The sequence below is a fragment of the Onychomys torridus genome, chromosome 3 (assembly GCF_903995425.1).
Source record: "Onychomys torridus chromosome 3, mOncTor1.1, whole genome shotgun sequence".
Classification (NCBI taxonomy): Eukaryota; Metazoa; Chordata; class Mammalia; order Rodentia; family Cricetidae; genus Onychomys; species Onychomys torridus.
Genome location: NC_050445.1, coordinates 31,256,631 through 31,276,306, shown reverse-complemented (window position 1 = coordinate 31,276,306; position 19,676 = coordinate 31,256,631). Strand labels below are relative to the sequence as shown.

At 46.4% G+C, this 19,676-nt stretch overlaps 1 protein-coding gene across 4 annotated transcripts in view; it reads right to left on the bottom strand.

The window, feature by feature from the left end:
* Hipk2 (homeodomain interacting protein kinase 2) overlaps nt 1–11,670 on the bottom strand; it is a 185,588-nt gene extending 173,918 nt beyond the window's left edge. For 2 of the 4 annotated variants that reach the window (XM_036182325.1, XM_036182326.1), the window contains exon 1: nt 11,269–11,670. In XM_036182325.1, coding sequence (XP_036038218.1) covers nt 11,269–11,287 — 19 coding nt within the window. In that variant the 5' untranslated portion in view covers nt 11,288–11,670. The remainder of the gene's footprint in view (nt 1–11,268) is intronic. The other 2 variants (XM_036182327.1, XM_036182328.1) reach the window with 1 other exon arrangement.
* Between the last annotated feature and the right edge of the window lie 8,006 nt (nt 11,671–19,676).

The following is a 19,676-nucleotide window of genomic DNA, read 5'->3' as shown; positions in this document are numbered from 1 at the left end:
GTGAGTTCGAGGCCAGCCTGGGCTACCAAGTGAGTTCCAGGAAAGGCGCAAAGCTACACAGAGAAACCCTGTCTCGGAGGGGTTAAAAAAAAAAAAATAAAATGCATTTTTCAGGCTGGAGAGATGGCTCAGAGGTTAAGAGCACTGACTGTTCTCCCAGAGGTCCTGATTTCAATTCCCAGCACCTACATGGTGGCTTACAACCATCTATAATGAGATCTGGCACACTCTTCTGTGTACATAATAAATAAATCTTTAAAAAAATGCATTTCTCCAAAACAATAACTTTCCACTGGAAATGCAACTGGGGCCTACCACAGACTTCATAAGTTAGAAATTCTAGGGGAGGATCACATGTTTTAACAAGCCCTCTAGGAGACTGATGGTCCTCCAAACTAGCGCCTCACTCAGATATACTTCAGAGATTTCTGTGACATCCCTTACACCCTCCCACCTACTAGGATAACAAGGCACAAACACGCCCAAGATGCAGAGAGTCAGAAGAATAAATAGGTAGGCAGAGGGGCCCTGTGGGTAGATAATAAGCAGTTAAAGTGTAGAGGAGAGATGCCGTCAAGGAGGGGAGGCCCCAGGTGCCAGGGGCCAGGGGCCAAAACAGAGTAGCTATCAGGTTTACTAGGTCTTCCATGAGGCCTCCCTGGTGGGAGGAGCAAACTGACTATTGGAGGAACCTTAGCAAGCCATAGGACATGGGTCAGTTTCATGACTCCTGTGCTGTACAACATGGATAGAAGGAGGGAGAGGAGAGAATGGGGAACAGAACAGGAGATGATACAATCAACAGCTGTCATTTGTACAAAAAGAAAATATTTCAAATAGTCTTCGTTTCTGAAGTATTTGAAACACAAGGTAACCCCCTACTAGCAACATAGCTCCCTACTTGTCCCCTTTAGGCAAGACTCAGAGAGCCTAGCCACCCCACTCCATGGCTGAGGAGTCCCTAGAGTCAAGGTGTACGTCCATCCATAAGCTGAGCATCTGCTGTCTCCCATATCCCCAGGGCTTTGGGGCTCCCTGTCCATAGGTCTCAAGCCTTTCTGGAGTCTGTGGTGTGTACTCATCGGCCTGACAGGCATCCTTGGGACACCTCCGGTCCCAAGAGGAAGTAGGCTGGTTGCAGTTTGGATTCACCAACCAGAAAGAGAGTGGGGTCTTGTGATGCCCTCTTGCCCTAGGACCTATGTCAGAGCAAGCCCGCCCTTAGTTTGTGCTCTCATCAGTGTTAAAGTCCATGTCCAGAAGTCACTCAGCAGGACAGAAATTCTTCCAAGCCAGTTCAAAACCAACACCAGTGCAAGAAGACTCACAGGATCCCATGTGGGGTCGTGCTGTTCCCGAAAGCAGTGGCAAATCTCAAGTTTGTGGTCATGACAAAGAGCAAGAATGACCCCAAACTGAACCTTAGGAAGGCAAAATTGTTTTAAAAGCTGCTTAAGGCTGAAAAGTGCTTTGAGGTTCTGTGAAACTAATCATGATTGTACTGGTCCTTTGCCTGTGATTTTCTGTTGTTAATATGTAGCTCGTGGTGACAAGCTGCAAACTTGTTCATGGAAACATAAGGAATGAGTTCCTAACAGAAAACTGAAAATACTAGCGCTGAGGGTTGTGGCTTTGCTCTCTAGGGAGAGGAAAACACGTCCTTTAGGTTCCGGCCTCTGTATAATACTGCAGGCTTCCAGGTACCCCAGAGACCAGAAGTCAGTAGCTCCCCCATAGCCTGGGGACAACAGGATGTGGCTCTGATGAATCCTAGGAACCTAGACACTGGAACTATGCCTAACAGTGCAGTCCAGCAATGCTGTCCTCAGCATTCTGGGCTGTTTGGGCTTCTCTGCACACTGCCATAATTCCACCCCACCCCTACCCTGGCCTCCCTAGTAAGCATCTACAGCCTTTTCATTGATCTGGACTTTAGGATCCTCATGTGTCAGAGGTGGAACACTAAACTCATGAAGACCCTACAGGTTGTACAATGGTCCAAGAAGGCCCTGTACAATGTAAGGAACCTACAAAAACAGAGTCTTAAAAGAATAAAAAAATGTTTTGCCCAAGCCAGTTAGTCTCTCTGATCTTAGATCCCTGTCAGATGTACAGGAAGGAAGCAAAATAGAACAAAAACTTCTTGAACCTCTGGGCCACACAGCACTGACAGATACTCTCTCTGAATATACTCCTAGGCAACCCAGATGCCAGCCCCAACTCCAGAATACTCATGCTTTCCTTCCACAGTACCCAGCCTCCTGGCAAGCTCTCTCAAGTTCCCTCCCTCCTCCTATTAAGTCCAGGCCACTAAATATTACCTGGTTCAAGTATCATTTTGATACCAGTCCCCTTCTCCACACCATAAAATGGCTCTTGAATTGGAACCCCTTTTAAACCTTTGACAACTGATCCAAAACACTTACTGTCCTCATCTGCTGGTCTATTTTGTGCTTACCACTCCAGCCAAGCAAAAATTACTTTGCAAATGAATCCCATTATACACTCTGCTCATTCACCTTGTTAAGCCAGCACAAGAGCTTTGGCTGTTTCTGTTGTCTTTATAAAGGACTACTTCATTTACCCAACTTCCCTTGAAATAGGCTGAGCCACGAAATTGATCTACATAAATTAATTTTCCTCTCTACCAGAAACTTAACCCTTTATGTGGTCTCAAAATCCTTTTCAGAGTAAGTCATAGTATAATCAAATGAAACTTTATTTTGACCATTTTCATTTCTGTAATACATTAGAAAGCCTCCCCATCTCAGTAAACAGAACATAATGAATATCGATTAATCTTTTCCTTATGGTGCAGGTCATACTTAATGAGTAACAGTAATCATTCCAGCCTGTAGCTGCAGATATAAATGATCCAGAGGGAAGCTGACTACGTGCGTGCATTTTATATGTCCTTTCACTCTTTTCCTGTCACAAGATTCTCTGAAACTGCCTTCCCATCCGAAGTCCCTGCTATCAGTATGGATTTTAATGACTGGATACAGGTACATGGAATGTGGAGGGTAAACTCACTGTCTTTCTTCAGAGTCCCAGGAATTTACAATCTGGTTTCTGTCAGAGCTCTGTAACTTCTTTGGGGGTGGGGGGGGCTGCTTCCACTGCTAGCAACAAAAGAGTTTTCCAAGTCTTTATAATGTGATTTTTATAGGCTGCAGGTACAAAGATCACAAAAGATGGACTGCAAGCCAGGCGGCGGTGGCACACGCCTGTAATCCCAGCACTCGGGAGGCAGAGGCAGGCGGATCTCTGTGAGTTCAGGGCCAGCCTGGTCTACAAAGTGAGTTCCAGGAAAGGCACAAAGCTACACAGAGAAACCCTGTCTTGAAAAGACAAAACAAAAACACAACAACAAAAAAAAGATGGACTTCAACAGGTTGATGCCAAAGTTCTACACAGAACAAGCATGATGGATTTTGACAAACCCTTGGAAAAGTCACTTTATAATTGAAGAATAATTCACAGGTTGAATAAGGAAATATTGGTATGGAAGGAAATGCCCAATTTTCACAAATAAACCTTTGAAATAAAGATGTGATGTGTAACTGTATAGAGATGTGCTTTTTGTTAATCTCACATTATGAAGTGTTTCACAGTGATTCCTCACCGCAGATGGACAGAGCCACCAGGGGAAGAGAGTGCCCTTGTTCTATTATGTATTAGATGGCATTCTTCCCATGACAGAGGTTTTATAATATCTACATGTTAGCACACAGAAAAGAGTTGGTCAGTCTTAATTCTCTTTAAACATGGCACTTAATTGATCAGAATGTACTAGAGCAAAAGTAGTTAGGCAAGAATTTTTAAAACAGAATACTACCTAAATCACTACAAATCTGGTATCATGTTCACAAATAAATGACACCACAAAGCTAATTTTCAGTTGTGAAGTTTTGATAATTTTTTTGTTTGTTTTGGTAATAATTTCCTTTGCTTTTTTAAAGAGCAAAGTCGTCCATTTGAAAATGACCCAGTGGCAATAAGACTGTCCATTATATCTTTGTTCTTTCTACTGGCTCTAGACTGTCAAGAGGGAGGCGACTATTTGGAAGCTGGCCTTGTAACCACTCTCAGAAACACCTGGCTCACTGACTGGTAAAACAGGTATGGCTTTTGCTGACTCAGAATCCATAAAGAATTTGACAAACTGTCCTTTCTAATCCTGGTGAACTAATATTACACTGAATCATAAAGACACTGTGCACTCTTTTCTTCAGGCAAGAACAGTTTAAGCTAGTGATACTTTATGTGCTCTGCGTTCTGTCTGCTCTGCAGCAGATAGTTAAGAAAGACCCTAAGAGCTGGAAATAGGAAGGTGAAATTCAAAGAAGTGTGTACAGTCGAGCAGAAGATGGCAGCTTGGCTGGGGGCAGGCATGGTAGCATATATCTTTAATTCCAGTATTCTGGAGGCAAAGGCAAATGGAAATTTCAAGCTAGCCTGGTCTACTTATTGTGTTCCAGGCCAGCCAGGGCTAATATAGTGAGACCCTATCTAAGAAAAAAAAAATACTCAAGACCCAAGTGAGTACTAGGGCTGCTATAAAGTATTGCTCAGATAACATTAAAAAGAACAGTCAATACTATAGATGTTTATAAAGTTCCTACTAGGGGGCCGGGTGGTGGTGGCGCACGCCTTTAATCCCAGCACTCGAGAGGCAGAGGCAGGCAGATCTTTGTGAGTTCAAGGCCAGCCTGGTCTACAGAGCGAGATCCAGGAAAGGCGCAAAGCTACACAGAGAAACCCTGTCTCAAAAAACCAAACAAGTTCCTACTAGGGTTAAGGAATTGTACAGCTACAAGGGGAGACAAAGGTTCTTGCCCTCCAGGACTTCCCCAGGAAGTAAGAACCCTAAAGTCCCTTTTCATACCAATTAGAATATTCTTAAAGAATTGCATTCATGAATGGATTAAGAAAATGTGGTCCATATACACAATGGAGTACTACTCAGCAGAGAAAAACAATGACAGCATGAAATTTGCAGGCAAATGGATGGAACAAGAAAAAAATCATCCTGAGTGAGGCAACCCAAACCCAGAAGGACATACATGGTATGTACTCACTCATAAGTGGATTCTAGATATAAACCAAAAAACAATCAGACTGCAACCCACAGAACCAGGGAGGCTATATATATAGCATGGGGGACCCTAGGATGACTGTGGCTTACAATAAGTTTTGGTTTTACTCAATTACTGAGCAAGCCTCAATGAAACATTTCACTATTAAGATAAGAATTTATACTGTATCAAGCTGATAGTAGAAAAATTAATTAATTAATTTTTTAAAATAAAAAATAGGGTTGGGGATTTAGCTCAGTGGCATAGCAAGCACAAGGCCCTGGGTTCAAAAAATAATAAATAATAAATAATAAAAATAATAAAAAAAGAAAAAGAAAAAAGAAAAGAAAAATTTGAACTATTAAAAAAAAGAATTGCATTCAGATTTGATTACCACCATTTTTCTTAGTGGAGAAAAACTAGAGCGTTCACAACAGAGAAGAGACGATTCAGGGAAAGTAACGAGTGCAGTTATTATCTTCAAGTATATGAAAGGCTTTAGGGAAAAAGGAAAAGAAAACAGGTCTGATTGAAAGCAGATGAGATTTCTAGTAGGCCCGGGGATCTCTGGGCCATCAGATTCATGGAATATTAGAACTGGTTAGTGAAGGAGTTGCTAATGCTCTTTCCTACCTCGGCTACACTGAGAGGAAGACTTCAAGTTGGGGAGTGGGTCCTTGCTAAGGGCACAGGCTACCTTTCATCCTCAGGGCTGCCTTTCCCAGGAACACAGCTGCAGCCCCTCAAGGTCTGTCTTAGTATTTGTTTGCACACTTTTAACGTAGTCCAAAAGTGCTGCTATGGAGGAACCATTCTCTACCTGCAACCAGCAGAAGCCTGATGGGAACAGAGACTGGAAAGGTCACAGAGGAGAAGGGGTGGGGGTGGGGGGTGGAATTCCTTCCTCCATGGCCATAAGGGGAATAGAAAGAACACCACCTAAAGCATGATCAGACAAGGCCATGTCCCCTACCCCTGACCCCGGTGATTCTGCTGAAGGCAGGGAGGCTGCTATCAAATTCTCAGAGGCAGAGGCTCCTGCTCCAGGGCTCTATCTTCCCCTACAGAAGGGTACAGCCAGGCATTTCCCAGAAAGATCTGCTCCTGGGAAAGAACTGCCGAAAGCTGCTGTGTGACTGACTGCTCCATCTATGTCCTGCCAGTGAGTACCCACATGACTATCTGGAATACAAGTGAGACAGTGAAGCCAGGGATGAATTCTCCAACGGGCGCACATGGATGGGGCACAACACAGCCTTCAACTCTAAATGTAGAAAACAAAAAGTACCCCAGCAGCGGGTGCACGTGAGAACTGTTTCTGCATTGATGAGGAGACACAATAAAAGTTAAAAAGCATCCTATGCAAAAGAGATGCTAATATTCAAGAAATTTCTAAGGAAATCTAATGAGAAGCTTTGAAATTCATACATAATTCTTTCAACATAAAAGGGAAGTTGGAGGTCTTCCCTTTACACCATAAGTATGTAAGAACCGTCACACACAAAAATAAAACAAACAAACAAACAAACAAACAACCACTGCATCTGGTTCAGACACACTCCCCAGTGAGTTTGTACACATTTAAATATTTTGACTTTCACTTCCTCTATTCCTCAACTCCCAGAGGTCAGAGGCCAAGTCTTTGTCATTTCTCCAAACACAGAACCTTGCCACGAGGGCCCAGGACACAGCAGAGCCTTTGTAAATGTTTGCTCAATGAATGCATGAAAGATGCACCCTGGTCTGCAGAATGAGGGAACAAACTGGGAGTCAGCACGTAGAGAGTGCAGAACATACATAAGCCAAATCACAGTCTAAGTCATAATCACCATCACCAACCCCCAAGACTCTCAGTTTCTTTTAAAGAAAAAATAACGATCTTCCTGTACTCTGGGTTTTCAGTTTTCTGGGTCTCTTTTCCCCCTCCTTCAACAAGGTATTGTCACATGAAATGGAGCTATTATGAGCTTGGGGCTTTCAAGTTCACACTCTATTAGTGGTTACACAGAGTCTGCTAGTGTCATTCTGAATGCAGCTTGACTGCAACCCCAAGCGGCTGAATCGTCATACTAAGGCTACCAGAAAGCACTGGCAAAGCATGCATTCAGAGAACAATAAAAAAAAATGCACAAATGTCCTACCCTCCGATCATCACTACTTTGTTCCATACAAGCCTCAAAGGTAGATCCTCAACACTGATCTCTATGAAGAAAGAAAGGAGCATGAAACATAAAATATTAAGAATGTAAGAAGCTATAATTTGCATAAAGTCCCAATTTTCTTTGGTAAGAAAATTCATGTTTAATGCCTAGTGAGGCAGACCCTGGCATGTGGCTGGATAGGAGCCTTTCCTCTAAGAAGAACCAGTAAGCAACCCTAGGGAATTTCTTACCCAGCCTGCCACCTTATATAGGAGTGAGTGGGTCTTTGCTAAGGGCACAGGTTACCTTTCATTCTCAGGGCTGCCTTCCCAGGAACACAGCTGCAGCCCCTCAAAGTCTGTCTTAGTATTTGTTTGCACACTTTTAACGTAGTCCAAAAGTGCTGCTATGGAGGAACCATTCTCTACCTGCAACCAGCAGAAGCTTGATGGGAACAGAGACTGGAAAGGTCACAGAGGAGTTAAAAGGAAAAAAAAAAAAAAAAAAAAAAGCTGCTTTCTTCCATGGCTATGGGGGGTTTATTGTGGCTGGTTCCCAAACTGGAAAAGGAATAGCAGGAGATTAATAATTGAAACTGAAATGTTGCTATTACCGGTTTTCTAAACTATTTGTAGGTTACACTTTCCCTGGGGTTGTCATGCCTATAAGCAACTCAGAAGACAGGGATTTAGCACATACTGAGAAAATGCAGGAACTCTACTGAACACCAGGTTCTAATGGCATGCTCACACAACCCAACAGAGGCTAAAAGTTCTGATACCAAGTAAAAGTAAAAGTAAGATGCCAAGGTCATAAGCTAGATCCAAACTCAGTTTCTCTGATTTGAGTGTCCTGCCGTCCTGTCCAGTGTCAAGAATAAAACTAATGAGTTTTGCTTCACTATTCAAATGTAACAAGGAAAACAATAGCTTACTAAATTAAAAAAATACAAACTATAAACACAGGCAAAGATATTATAGATGATACATCATAAAATTCTTCTGAGGGAAGATGATTCAGCTTGGTGGCCAGTGTCTTCGGGGCCATGTGATGAGGGATTTCAGCATGCCAGGGTGTACAAGAACCACTGTGAAAGGTTTCTTGGTCCCCTCCACACTCATCAACAAGACAGATCAGGTAAGTGAGACATAGTTAACTCGGAATTCAGGTTCCTCTAATTAGGAACCCATAGAGTTATGGACCCCTGTGGTTGACCTTTGCACTGCATAATGAAAAGGCCTTGGTAAGCAAGTTGATGGAGAAATATAATCACAAGGCAAATGTTTAACCTTCTAAAGAAAATAACCCCCCTTTTTTTACAAGAAGTTTAACTTGATCAGTATCAAGTCACTGAAAACTAATGTGCTGTTTATAAATGTATTCCTGAAGAAAGCCCTAGAAGACTGATTACCCTTTGCCACTTATTAATTTATATTATCAAATGTGCTTTGTTTCAAAAGCAGCATGACTATCTAAATTTCTACATTCCAGCCTTCACTCAGTATTCCAGTCACACTCCATTTGAGAAATTCCAGCTAGAAAGTCTCATGTGTCATTAGACCTCTGAGAAGAATCATGTGGAACTATTAGGAGGCGAAATCCCTCTTCTTGGAGAAGTCTGTAGGAAAAGCCCTGCTCATTTAAGATACAACACACACACACACAGTCCCTAGGTTCTGGCTGAGACATGATGAAAATCAGGTTCACTGAATCCACAGATTGTCACTGCGGGTCAAGGGAGAGGTCACTGTAGTCTTGGACACACACACTGTGAGTGAGTGTAGGTCCTCAAAATGTAGGCCTTAACTATGGAGGTCATTGATCTGTCTCACAGCATGCCTAACAGTCTCTCTCAAAAAGACCAGGCCTGAGCTTTGGGCTGGGTGATTCTGGGCTGATAGATAAGCAGTACTGAGCAAGACTAGGAAAATAATTATGAAGATGTACAGAGATGCTCCCATATAAGAAAAAGCTACAAACAAAAGACCAGTTAAGAGAACCCACAGACAAGATTCAAGAAAACCAGGGTTGAAAGGTCGACGAATTAGGTTGCCTGGGATAGAGGAGGGTTGGAAAATGAAACTGTGAGCTGAGACCCCTGAGACCCACGGTCCTTCACTGAAACACCTTACACACCTGTAATTCTTTACCTGACATAATCACTAAAAGAACAAAGTCACAGGACCAACCATACTAGGCCTTACTTAGCCCCAGGGGGGGTAGCCTACATTCCTCATGGGTTCCCAATGAAATCAGCATGATAAACGCAGTCCACAAGGTGGCTGTGTACAAAGTTGATAAAATACACCCCAACCAACCTACCCAGGCCCCTGGAACAGGGAAAGCAGCCCTCTATTACAGTTGTGAATTCAATGCCAAGTTCCTTCTAAAATGCTCACCCCGAGTGTCCAGCAGAGGGAGTCTCAAGGAGGTACTTAATAAAGAGAAAACTGTTTCATTTTAACACTCTAGACAGTGGGAGCTTTGACTGCAGCCCCCTCCCCTAGAACAGATGAACAATGAATGCCCGACATGGGCTCTCCTACATGTTCACATACCCACTGGCATGTTTCTGTTCTCCGTGGTGGAGTGATCAGAAATTTTGTTTTGTTTTGTGGAACGGTTAAATGGACCTTGTGTTCTTCAGAATCAAAGAGGAAAGCCCCTGGAATAACATTTCTCTGTTGCTTTCTAAACAGCCCCTTTGTTTCTAAGAGACTCTGGAAAAAAATATTTACAGTCCATAGGTTATTTACAGCCTCATTATTCAGAGCCGGACTGGTAACTTTATTCCGTGCAGAAACCTAATTCATTTGGAGCCCTGGAACTAATAACAGATTTTCTTTTCAGATAAGTTTTTTGTTTTTTTTTTAATCTGCCTCTCCTAACAGAGATAAAACTATTAATGAGATCCCTGTTTCCCTCGGCCCCACAGTTCCCCGGGTTTATAGGATTACAATCTCCCTCGCCCCTCCTCTTGGTTCCTGGCAAACCCGGTGCCCTCTCATTTGCGATTTCATCCACAGAATATCTGAACAAAACCGAAAGAAAGCCAGATGGACCCACGCTAAAAGTATGTAAAAGGCTGCAATTTCAATGATTTCACGAGAGAAACATTTTCACGATGAAATAACTGAAAAATCGGGCACACTTTGATTGAAAAAGCCCCCCGTACTACAAGTACACAAAAACACATAAAAGTGTAAAAACTTAGTTGATTCGGGTTTGATTTTTTTCGCTGCAAGCTGACGGAACTGACTGAAGAGAACCGAAAGAGTGTGCGAGGCAGCTGTATCGCCTTACCTTTTCTTTCTTAGGAAGACAGTCAAATGGGAAAAATCAGCCAACGCCAGGTGAAGGTGCACAGCACAGATCTACCCAGGCCGAGCCAGAAAATCTTCTTTCGCCCCCCCCCCCCAAGCCAAACTACATTCTCCCTTCCACACGCTAATTGCGGGGAGATTTTGAGCCCATTTCATTGTTCTGCCTGGGTCTGAAATGGACTTTTCATCTCTACCCTCTCTCACCGCTTGGCCCCTTACAATCGGATTCCACAGCCACCACCACCACCACCACCACCACCACCACCACCCCAAAAAATCGGAGGCTCGGAAAGAATAAAGGAGTGTGGGGTGGGAGTGGAGATGTTTGGAAAAGGGAGCAGAGAGGACGGACAAGTAGAAAGGAGATCATTTAAAGGTAATGGGGGAGGATCGCATCACCTTCATTTATCACAAATAAACAGAAAGCAGTCACGGAGCCGTCTTTCCCACACGCCGCCCCCATTTCTTTTCTTTGGGCAGCAGCCCACCCGGCACACACCCCCCAGCCGCCTTCTCTGCCCTGGGAATGAGATCCTGCTCCAGGCCGGCTCCGGTCCCGTCTGGGCCCGGGATGGGGGGTATCGGGGAGGGTCACGAGCCCCCGCGGCCGGCCAGGGCCCAGGGCTGCGGCCGGGGGCTGCCGGGCGAGGGGCCGCGGGCAGAACAAAGCTGCGGGGGCCGCGGCCGGCCGAGCGAGCCGGGGATCGCGGGCCGGACGCCCCTTACCTTCGTACACGGGGGCCATCGGAGCCGGGGTGTCCGCGGTTCATGGCAACGGAGAAGGGAACGCGGCGCGCGAGCTCGGCCCCCTCAGCCTCAGTGGGAATCTGCCATCTTGAGCCTGTGTCTCCGCTCTCGGCTCAGCCCAGGCCGCCAGCGCCCGCATCACCGCCTCACTTGGCCGGCGCCGGGGGAGGGGGCCGGGCGGGCGCGTCGCCGCCACCGCCGCCGCCGCCGCCGTGGCCGCGGCCCGGGCCCTGCGAGGGGGCTCGGCCAGCCCGGGGCGGCTAAGGCGCCGAGACCGAGGGCCGGGCGGGTCCGCGAGGGCGGGAGCCGGGGCGGGCTGCGGCGGCCAGGGCCCGGGCCGGAGCTCAGCTCCGCATGGCTGTGAGGCGGGGGCGCCGGCAAAAGTTGCCCGTGAGGAGCAGGGGGGGGGGGCGGGGGCGGGGCGGCGCGGCCGGGCGCGAGCGGGCAGGCGGGCAAGCGCCAGCGAACGAGCCGGGAAGAGCCCCAGGGAGTCCGCGCGCAATCGAGCGCCGATGGCACGGATGCGAGGCGGGGGAAGGCCGAGCCGAAGGACAGAGCCGGGCGTCGGCGGGGGCCGAGCGCGGCCCGAGGGGAGCCGAGCGGTCGTGCGAGCCGGGCCGGGGCGAGAGCGCCGTGCGCTGGCCCGCAGCCGCCCGACCGGAGGCTCGGCGGCGGAGGCGGCCACAACTTTGTGTGTGCGTGCCTGGGAGTGCGCGCGTGGGTGTGTGCGCGCGCCGGCCGGCCCGGGGAGCGCGATCCGCTGCCGCTGCCGCCGCCGCCGCCGCCGCCGCCGCCGCCAGCGGTCCCGCTGCCGGGCAAAGTGTCTTCGTCCCAGCGCGTGCGGGCTCGGTGCTCGCCGACGCGCGAGGGGAATGAATGGAGGGGATGGGCGCGTAGTCCTCCCCGGAGGATGCCCGGGGAGCTCCCTGAACGCCCGGGAAAAGGCAGCGTCAGGATGGACGCCTGACCCCCGCCGTTCGTAAAGCCCTTCTCCTCCATCATCCGGGTGGGACGGTCCCACCTAGCGGTTCCAGGGTTTCGCTTTTCTCTGCGCGCTCCGATCCGAGCGAAATGTTCTTTAAACTCTCCCAGCCTGGAGTCCTGCCCTGGTTTGCCTCTCCAGCTCGTTCTGCACAGGACGCCCTGCCATTGCCTCCAACTTAAGAAAACTTGTTGAGTCCCAACACATGAATAATACATCATAAAACAAATTTAGTGGGTGGCAACATGCTTTTGAAAATCCAACAAAATATTATCAGAATCCAACAAAAAAAATATTAGCTCATTGCCCTTAGGAAGGTCAACTGTTGTGTCACAAACCCTTTGTTTTCACGAATAAATACTGGACACTTGGTCTAAATTGTATTATTTTCTACTTGTGGATCATAGGTCAAAACAGTTTAAAAACTATCTTGAGGTGTGGGGATGTATAAAGAGCCTCTAACTCTATAAAACTTTCTTTAAAAACAAGACCATTCTTTTGCTTTTAAGCCCATTACATTATCACTATCCGGTGCTCATCATCCCAAAATAAAAGACATACTAGCTCCTGCACACACACTTAGCTTGCTTTGTTACTGGAAAAATAACTTCCTCTTCATCTTAGGATGGTCCTTGACAGCCATCTTCTCTGCCTCAATATTTAACATACATAAACAAGTGCTTCTCTTAGCCTTTTACATTTGTAAACTCCTAAACTACCATTGGTAAGGGGAAACTCAGAGATCATCTGGGCCTGCCGTGTAGTTGGAGAAAAGAAACCCACAATCCACAAAGCATTGAACCTTAACCTTAGCTCTCTAGGTCCTCATGCTGATCTTTCTTCACAGCCCTCATTCAGCCCCGTCTGACTCCTTGTAATCCTTCACTGGTCTCCCTACTTTGCTCATGGCCAGTTGTTCCTGAGCACTGCTGCCTTCTCATAGTGCATGGCTCTGGCCACTCCATGCTCCTGCTTACATCTTAGGAAGACTCAACATGCAGTGCTAAGTTTCTTTGTTGGCTTTTAGTCAAGACAGGCAGGTTCCAACTCACCTCTCCTAGGACATGATTTCAGCAAATCGTGGCTTCTCCAGCCAGACTGGTTTACCTGTGCTCCTCTGCCAGCCTTGCTCATCTATGTGCCTTTGCCCAAAATTTCACTTTCCCGCCAGTGGTGCTTTCTCTTTTTAAATAATTTCTACCTGCGGGTTGGCTCATTCCCTCCGTAAAACAACCCAAATACCATGTGAAAAAGACGAGACTGAGTTCAAATCTCCACTTCTCCCATTTGGTAGGTGCGGGAACTTGGTCTCATGGTCTGACTTCCCCGAGCCCTGGTTTCTACATCTTGATTGTAATAAGAACAGTAGTAGTAATATTATGCTTCCCTGCACCCGTCAGTCCCCACCCCGCCTTCACCACATAGATACACATTGCTTATTGCTTTCTCTGCCTCTTTCCATGCTGGCCAACAGAGCTTTCTGCAGTGTTGGCGGGCTCCGTCCATTTGTGGCCACTGAACATATGATGAAATGTACCTAGTATAACTGAGGAACTAAATATTGATTTTAATAGACACATGTGGCTAGTGGCTACCATACTGGGGAGTGTATTTCTGTCTATAAGCTCAGTGAGGGTAGAAGCCACACAGGTCTCATTTATCATCTTATCCCTAGGCAGTGAGTGATAGTGACAACTTATTTCTTCCTCAAGTGTGTCAGCACAACACTTAGGACTTGATTTTTTTTTTTTTAAATAGTTCATATAGTTCTCTCCACAGCTTCTGAGGTTAGATTCCAGAGAATTTGTTTAAAGTGTTCAATAAGAGGTAGTTATTACTATTCCAAACACCTCCCTGTAACCAGTCCCACTGATTTTTATTGTTCCTTTCCCTGGGCTGGCTTTCCTTTTGTGTAAATATTCTGTCCTACACTTGTGCTGGAAGCTCCTTGGGGGCAAGCTCCCTAGCATGCTTTCTGGGCTAGCCCTTACCTCAGCCCTTGTTCCTGACTAATAATGGCCTCTAACTCCAGCCGAGATGCTGGTGAGCAGTAGATTATCTGGGTAGTCTTATTCTTTGGAATGCCTCCCGAACACACACACACACACACACACACACACACACACACACACACACTGTGCAATAAAATGAAAGTGGCTTGTATTAGCTGAAAACATCTTAGTGTTCCTTCTCATGGGAATGCAGGCATAGTGAGCAAAGAAATAGAGGAGCATGAGGGAGCCATATTGGCAAGACACCCACCTTCTTTGTAGGCCACTGTGACCATAGCTGTCCCTATGGATGCAAAACGTCAGTTAAAAAATTCAGTCGAGCTAGTATTCTTGGTATCAAATAGATGAAAAAAACCCTGCTATTGAAACGAACTTCAGTTTTTCTTTTACACACTGCCAGGCCGAGGAGAGCTAATTATCTCCTTTCCCTGTAGTGACTGCAGTCAAGTAGGCACCAGGCTCACTGCAAAGTGTCACTGTGGGAAGGCATGAGGGCAGGAGGGGGATGGTCTGAGATGCTGGCCGGAAGCGCACCGGTGTCCAGTGGGAAGAGGGTAAAGAACTGCCTGGAGGTCAGAGGGCAGAGACAGGTGGACAGTCAAGGGGGGGGGGGGACATCAACACCACAGAGCAAAGAGCATTTGGACAGGAGGATTCCAGTGCTGCTGTCCCCAAGAGCACCTTAGTGCTCGGTGTTCTGAGCAGTGTATAACTATTAACTCATTTAATAAATCAGACTTATAACACATAGACCTCCAGGTGGCCAAAATGCAAAGCAACTTCAAAATGTTTAGACAAGAAAAAAATAAGGCAAGAAAACTACCAAGGAATTGACAATCACCTGTGCCAACTTTTTAAAAAGAGGTATTTGTTTTATTTTATGCATATGAGCATTTTCCCTGTGTGTATGTGTGTATACTTCATCCATGCCTGATGCCTGAGAATGTCAGAAGAAAGGGTCTGTATTGGCTAGTTTTATGTCAACTTGACACAAGATAGAGTCATCACAGAGGAAGGAACCTCAGTTGAGAAAATAAGATCAGGCTGTAAGCTATCCTGTCGAGCATTTTCTTAATTAGTGATTGGCAGGGAAGGGCCCAGCTCATTGTGGGTGGTACCATCCTGGGCCAGGTGGTCTTGGGTTCTACAAGAAAGCAGGCTGAGCAAGCCATGGGGAGCAAGCCAGTGAGCAGCACCCCTCCATGGCCTCTGTCTCAGCTCCTGCCTTCTGCCTTTTTGGTTTCCTGTCCTCACTGCTTTTGGTGATCTGTTGTATGGAACTGAGTGAATAAACCATTTCCTCCCCAAGTTGCCTTTGGTCATGATGTTTCATAATAGTAATAGTAACCCTAACTAAGGCAGGGTCAGGTCCTTAGAACTGGAGTTACAGATGATTGTGAGCCACCATGTGGATGCTGGGAATTGAACCTGGATCCTCTGCAAGAACAGCAAGTGTTCTTAACCACTGAGCTATTTCTCCAGGCCCCAGCTACCACTTGGTAATTCACCTTTCTACAAATTGGAACAAGCCCTAACTCTCTACGGAACTAGTAAATGTAATGTAAATGTAAACAAGCACTGGCCTCATTTCAATGTCCTTTTGTTTGCATGACAAGTAACAAGGGGACTCTTTCTCTATTTGTGCCTACAGTTGTGAAAACACACACCACAGTGTCTTCAAGGCCACCAGATGGGGTAGTGCATATTTTAGGGGTATGGGTCTTATTACCCCTGCCTCAGGTGTTTGGAATAGGATGTCTGTATAAGTTACGTCTTATTTTGACTTGGTGTCATGATTCTTTTCCTGACAGCTTCTCATTTCTGAATCTGAGCCTGTGGTCCATCTATTAAAAATGCATCTAGAGGAAGCAGGTCACACTCTCAAGTTCTCTCTCCCCAAATCACCTCTGTGAGCAGGGGAGATGGCGTCTTTGGTAAAGTGCTTGCCTTGCGAGCATAGTGCCCGAGTTAGATCCCTGGGACCCCCAAGTAAAAAGAAGATTGCTGTGGTAACACTCATTTGTAATCCAGGCAGGTGGATCCCTGGGGCTCACTGGCCAACAAACTAGTCTACTTGGTGTGTTCCGGTCAGTAATACGAGAACTCTTTCGGAAAGCAAGCAAAGATGGAAAGAAGGGGAGGGGGAGGGAGGGAGGGGGGACAGAAGGAGGATGGGAGGAAAAATGAAGGTAAGACAAGGAAGAAACTTCTGGAGAGTGACACCTGAGGTTGTCCTCTGACATCTGTACACACATGTGGCCAACACTCACACATAGACACACAAATCACACCTCTCTTTTTGTCTTGTTTGTCTGTTTTCTTTCTGACCTTGTGCCTGTCTCTTTTTCTTTTTATCTTTTCACAAATTCTTTATTTCATCGACTCCTCTTTTTCTCTTTTGATTCTGTTTCTTAACAAATCATAATAAAGCCAATTTTGTTTTTATTATTGTTTTATTAGGGTTTTTTTTTCCAATTATCCTCTGTTTTTTTAATTTTATGTTCATTGGTGTTTTGCCTGCACGTATGTTTGTGAAGGTGCCAGATCCCCTGGAACTGGAATTACACACAGTTGTGAACTGCCATGTGAGTTCTGGGTATTGAACCCTGGTCCTCTGGAAGAGCAGTCAGTCCTCTTAACCACTGAGCCACCTCTCTAGCCCCCTTCTCAGTTATTCTTAAGAAATCCATTTGTATTTCCACTTTCAACTCTTGCTTGGTTTCAATGATCTTTTTGTAAGAGAGTGGTACTTAATAATGACAGTTCAGTGACAAATATCACACCCACAGAGGATTTTGAAAGAGTAGATAGTGTGTTCAAATGAGGAATGATAGCAGCTATAACTTTAAGGGCAAAGGGTAGAGCAGACCAGAGACTTGGCAGGGCAAAGGAGACGTGTCTGTAAAACAGACATGCACACAGCCTTAGAGGACTTGCATGGATAAGGCCAGGATGACAGGGGAAAAAAATCATTCATTTTCTGCTTCTGTTTATAGAAGGAAAACAACCAGACACCTTGGCGGGGGTGTGGGTAAGTCAAGGCCCAAAGAGCACTCAGCTGAAAGGGGTTAGGGAGAGGAAAAAGTCCGAATGTAATCCACCAATGCATGAGAGAGAAGCGGCAAGGGAGGTGCAGAGAAGACAGGGTGGGGTGGTTTGGCTGGAGGTGGCAGGAATGGCAGGCTGGGGTGATTTGTCCCTGAGAAGCAGTTCTGAGAGGTAACCAGGTCCTTCAGAGGACTTCTTGTGATGATGGGAAGGCAGGCAGGAGCTCATGCAGCTCAGGCTGAACTTGAGCAAACTAGGCAGAGAGGACACACCGAGAAGTTTGGAAGGGCATAGCAAGAGGAGAGGACGAGGGCAGGCGGTTTACAAGGCCAGCAGGTCCTGTTACATCAACTCAGCCTGGCCCAGGGATGACTCCGAGGGCCTGAGCATCGCTGGGTATCATGTTTGCATTGTAAGTTCCTCCTGCTGACAAGAGCCTGCCCTGTGAGGCAGGCCCTGGAGGGGTTGGGCCTCAAGGCAGAGGACTGCTGGACTGACACTCACCTGAACTTGTTAGCGACCTCATAGATGCCAATCCCAGTGTCTTCCTCAGCTCCTCCCCTGCTAGGTCTCTTGGCAAACATCAGTTAGATTCTGTTATTCCTCTTCAGTCTCCCCTCTCTCTGCAAACTTTCAAATTTCCCTTCGACTTTCCTGGTCATATTCTTCTTCCTTTCTCTCTCCCTCCTTCCCACCCCCACTCTTCTTTCCTCTTGAGAAATTCAATTCATCAGCTGTCCTGTGACTGCTTATTTTGTGCTAAATTCTATAGCAAGATCTGGAAGTATAAAAGCCATGGCCCTGGCCTTTGAGGGACTGAAGTTCAAAGCAAAACCATCAGCGAAAGACCACAATACAATATGAGGAGCACTGTCATGACATGGGTACCTGTGGTCTAAAGGTAGCACAGGGGGATGGATGAACTGAAAGGAGTGTGTTTGGGGGCAGGGGTGATGGTACATCTGTGACCAGCCTGGGAATTCTGGCAAAGGACAGCAACATAGAGAAGAAGTCTGTGCAACCAGGATCTGTTCAAAATGAGCATACTGCCAGAGGCTGTGGTGGATGAGCACACCAGGGAGACTATGCCAAACTGAGGAACCTGTACTTAATCCGATATGCACCAGGTGTGGGGAGAAAATGAGTTGGATTCTGAACCTGCTGAGTTCAAGGTTTCTGAGATATTCAGACAGTGGAGCTCAGCTGCAGGTGGGTGTTAGAGGCTGGCATTCAGCCAAGAGATTTTTAATGGCGATGGGCTGTTTTGCGTCATACATGTATAATATGCTGCTAATCCACAGGAGGGGGGGTGAGGTCACACAGGGAGGTTCTGTGGTTGTGTTTCTCAAAGTGTGGCCCTTAAGCCACCTGCATCCAAACCCCACAGAAAACAGCTAGAGATGCAGGATCTAGACCAAGCTCCTCACCTACTGACTCAGGGATTCAGGGGTGGTGTCTGGATTAGCATTTATTCCCTCTGGGATAGATTTACTTAGTGATCTTCTGTGACCACGTGGTCTGAGGCGAGGCAAGGAAGGGCTGCTTCCCCTTCTCGCCCTTGATGGTCTATATCTATCTAAGCTCTCTCTGCTCTCTGTTCGCTCTCTCTTGACAAGCGCTGGGCTGATCTTGGCATTGATGGCATGTTACTAGATCTGGTCCCACATTTCCAACAGCCTTCTAGAAACCTCCACCAAATGGAGCTCACCTGCTTTTCTCAGAGAACCACCACCTTCCTGTGCTTTCCATTGCAAATCCACACTGATGCCCACTAATGTCTCTTCTTAAGATCCCTTCCCATAGTTCACGTTCCTCTCTCCCTTGGCTACCAGTGTCCAGTCAGCCCCACTTCACCAGACACCTGCCTCCAGTCTTTTTTCTTGAATGCATGTAACTTGTTGATAAAATTGTCTTCCTGCAGCCACACCATTGCTCAGAGCTCTGGAGTCACCACTGCCTGGCCTACACAGTAAACCTTAATCACCTTGACCAGGTCCTTGGATCTCATTAACATCTGCCCCAAACAAACTTTCCAAGCTCATTCCCCACTCTTGCCCCACCTGCATGCTGAGTAGTGGCCTCACCCCTTCGTCCCTGGACTCACCCTCCCATCTGTTGTTTTTCTATCTTTTCAGACACCTGCACCTGTAGAAGTTAGTTATCCTTTGGTCTCCTCAAAGTACACACTGGGTCCGTTTTTGCTGTACCTCCCACATAAGATTAAAGTTCTTTGTTCCATCTTTTTAATACTTTATCTTCTCCTCCCTGGAAACAGCTAAACAAGAATAGAACATGGGAAATACAGGTCTCACTTCTATAGCTCCCAACTAGATGATGGTATGAAA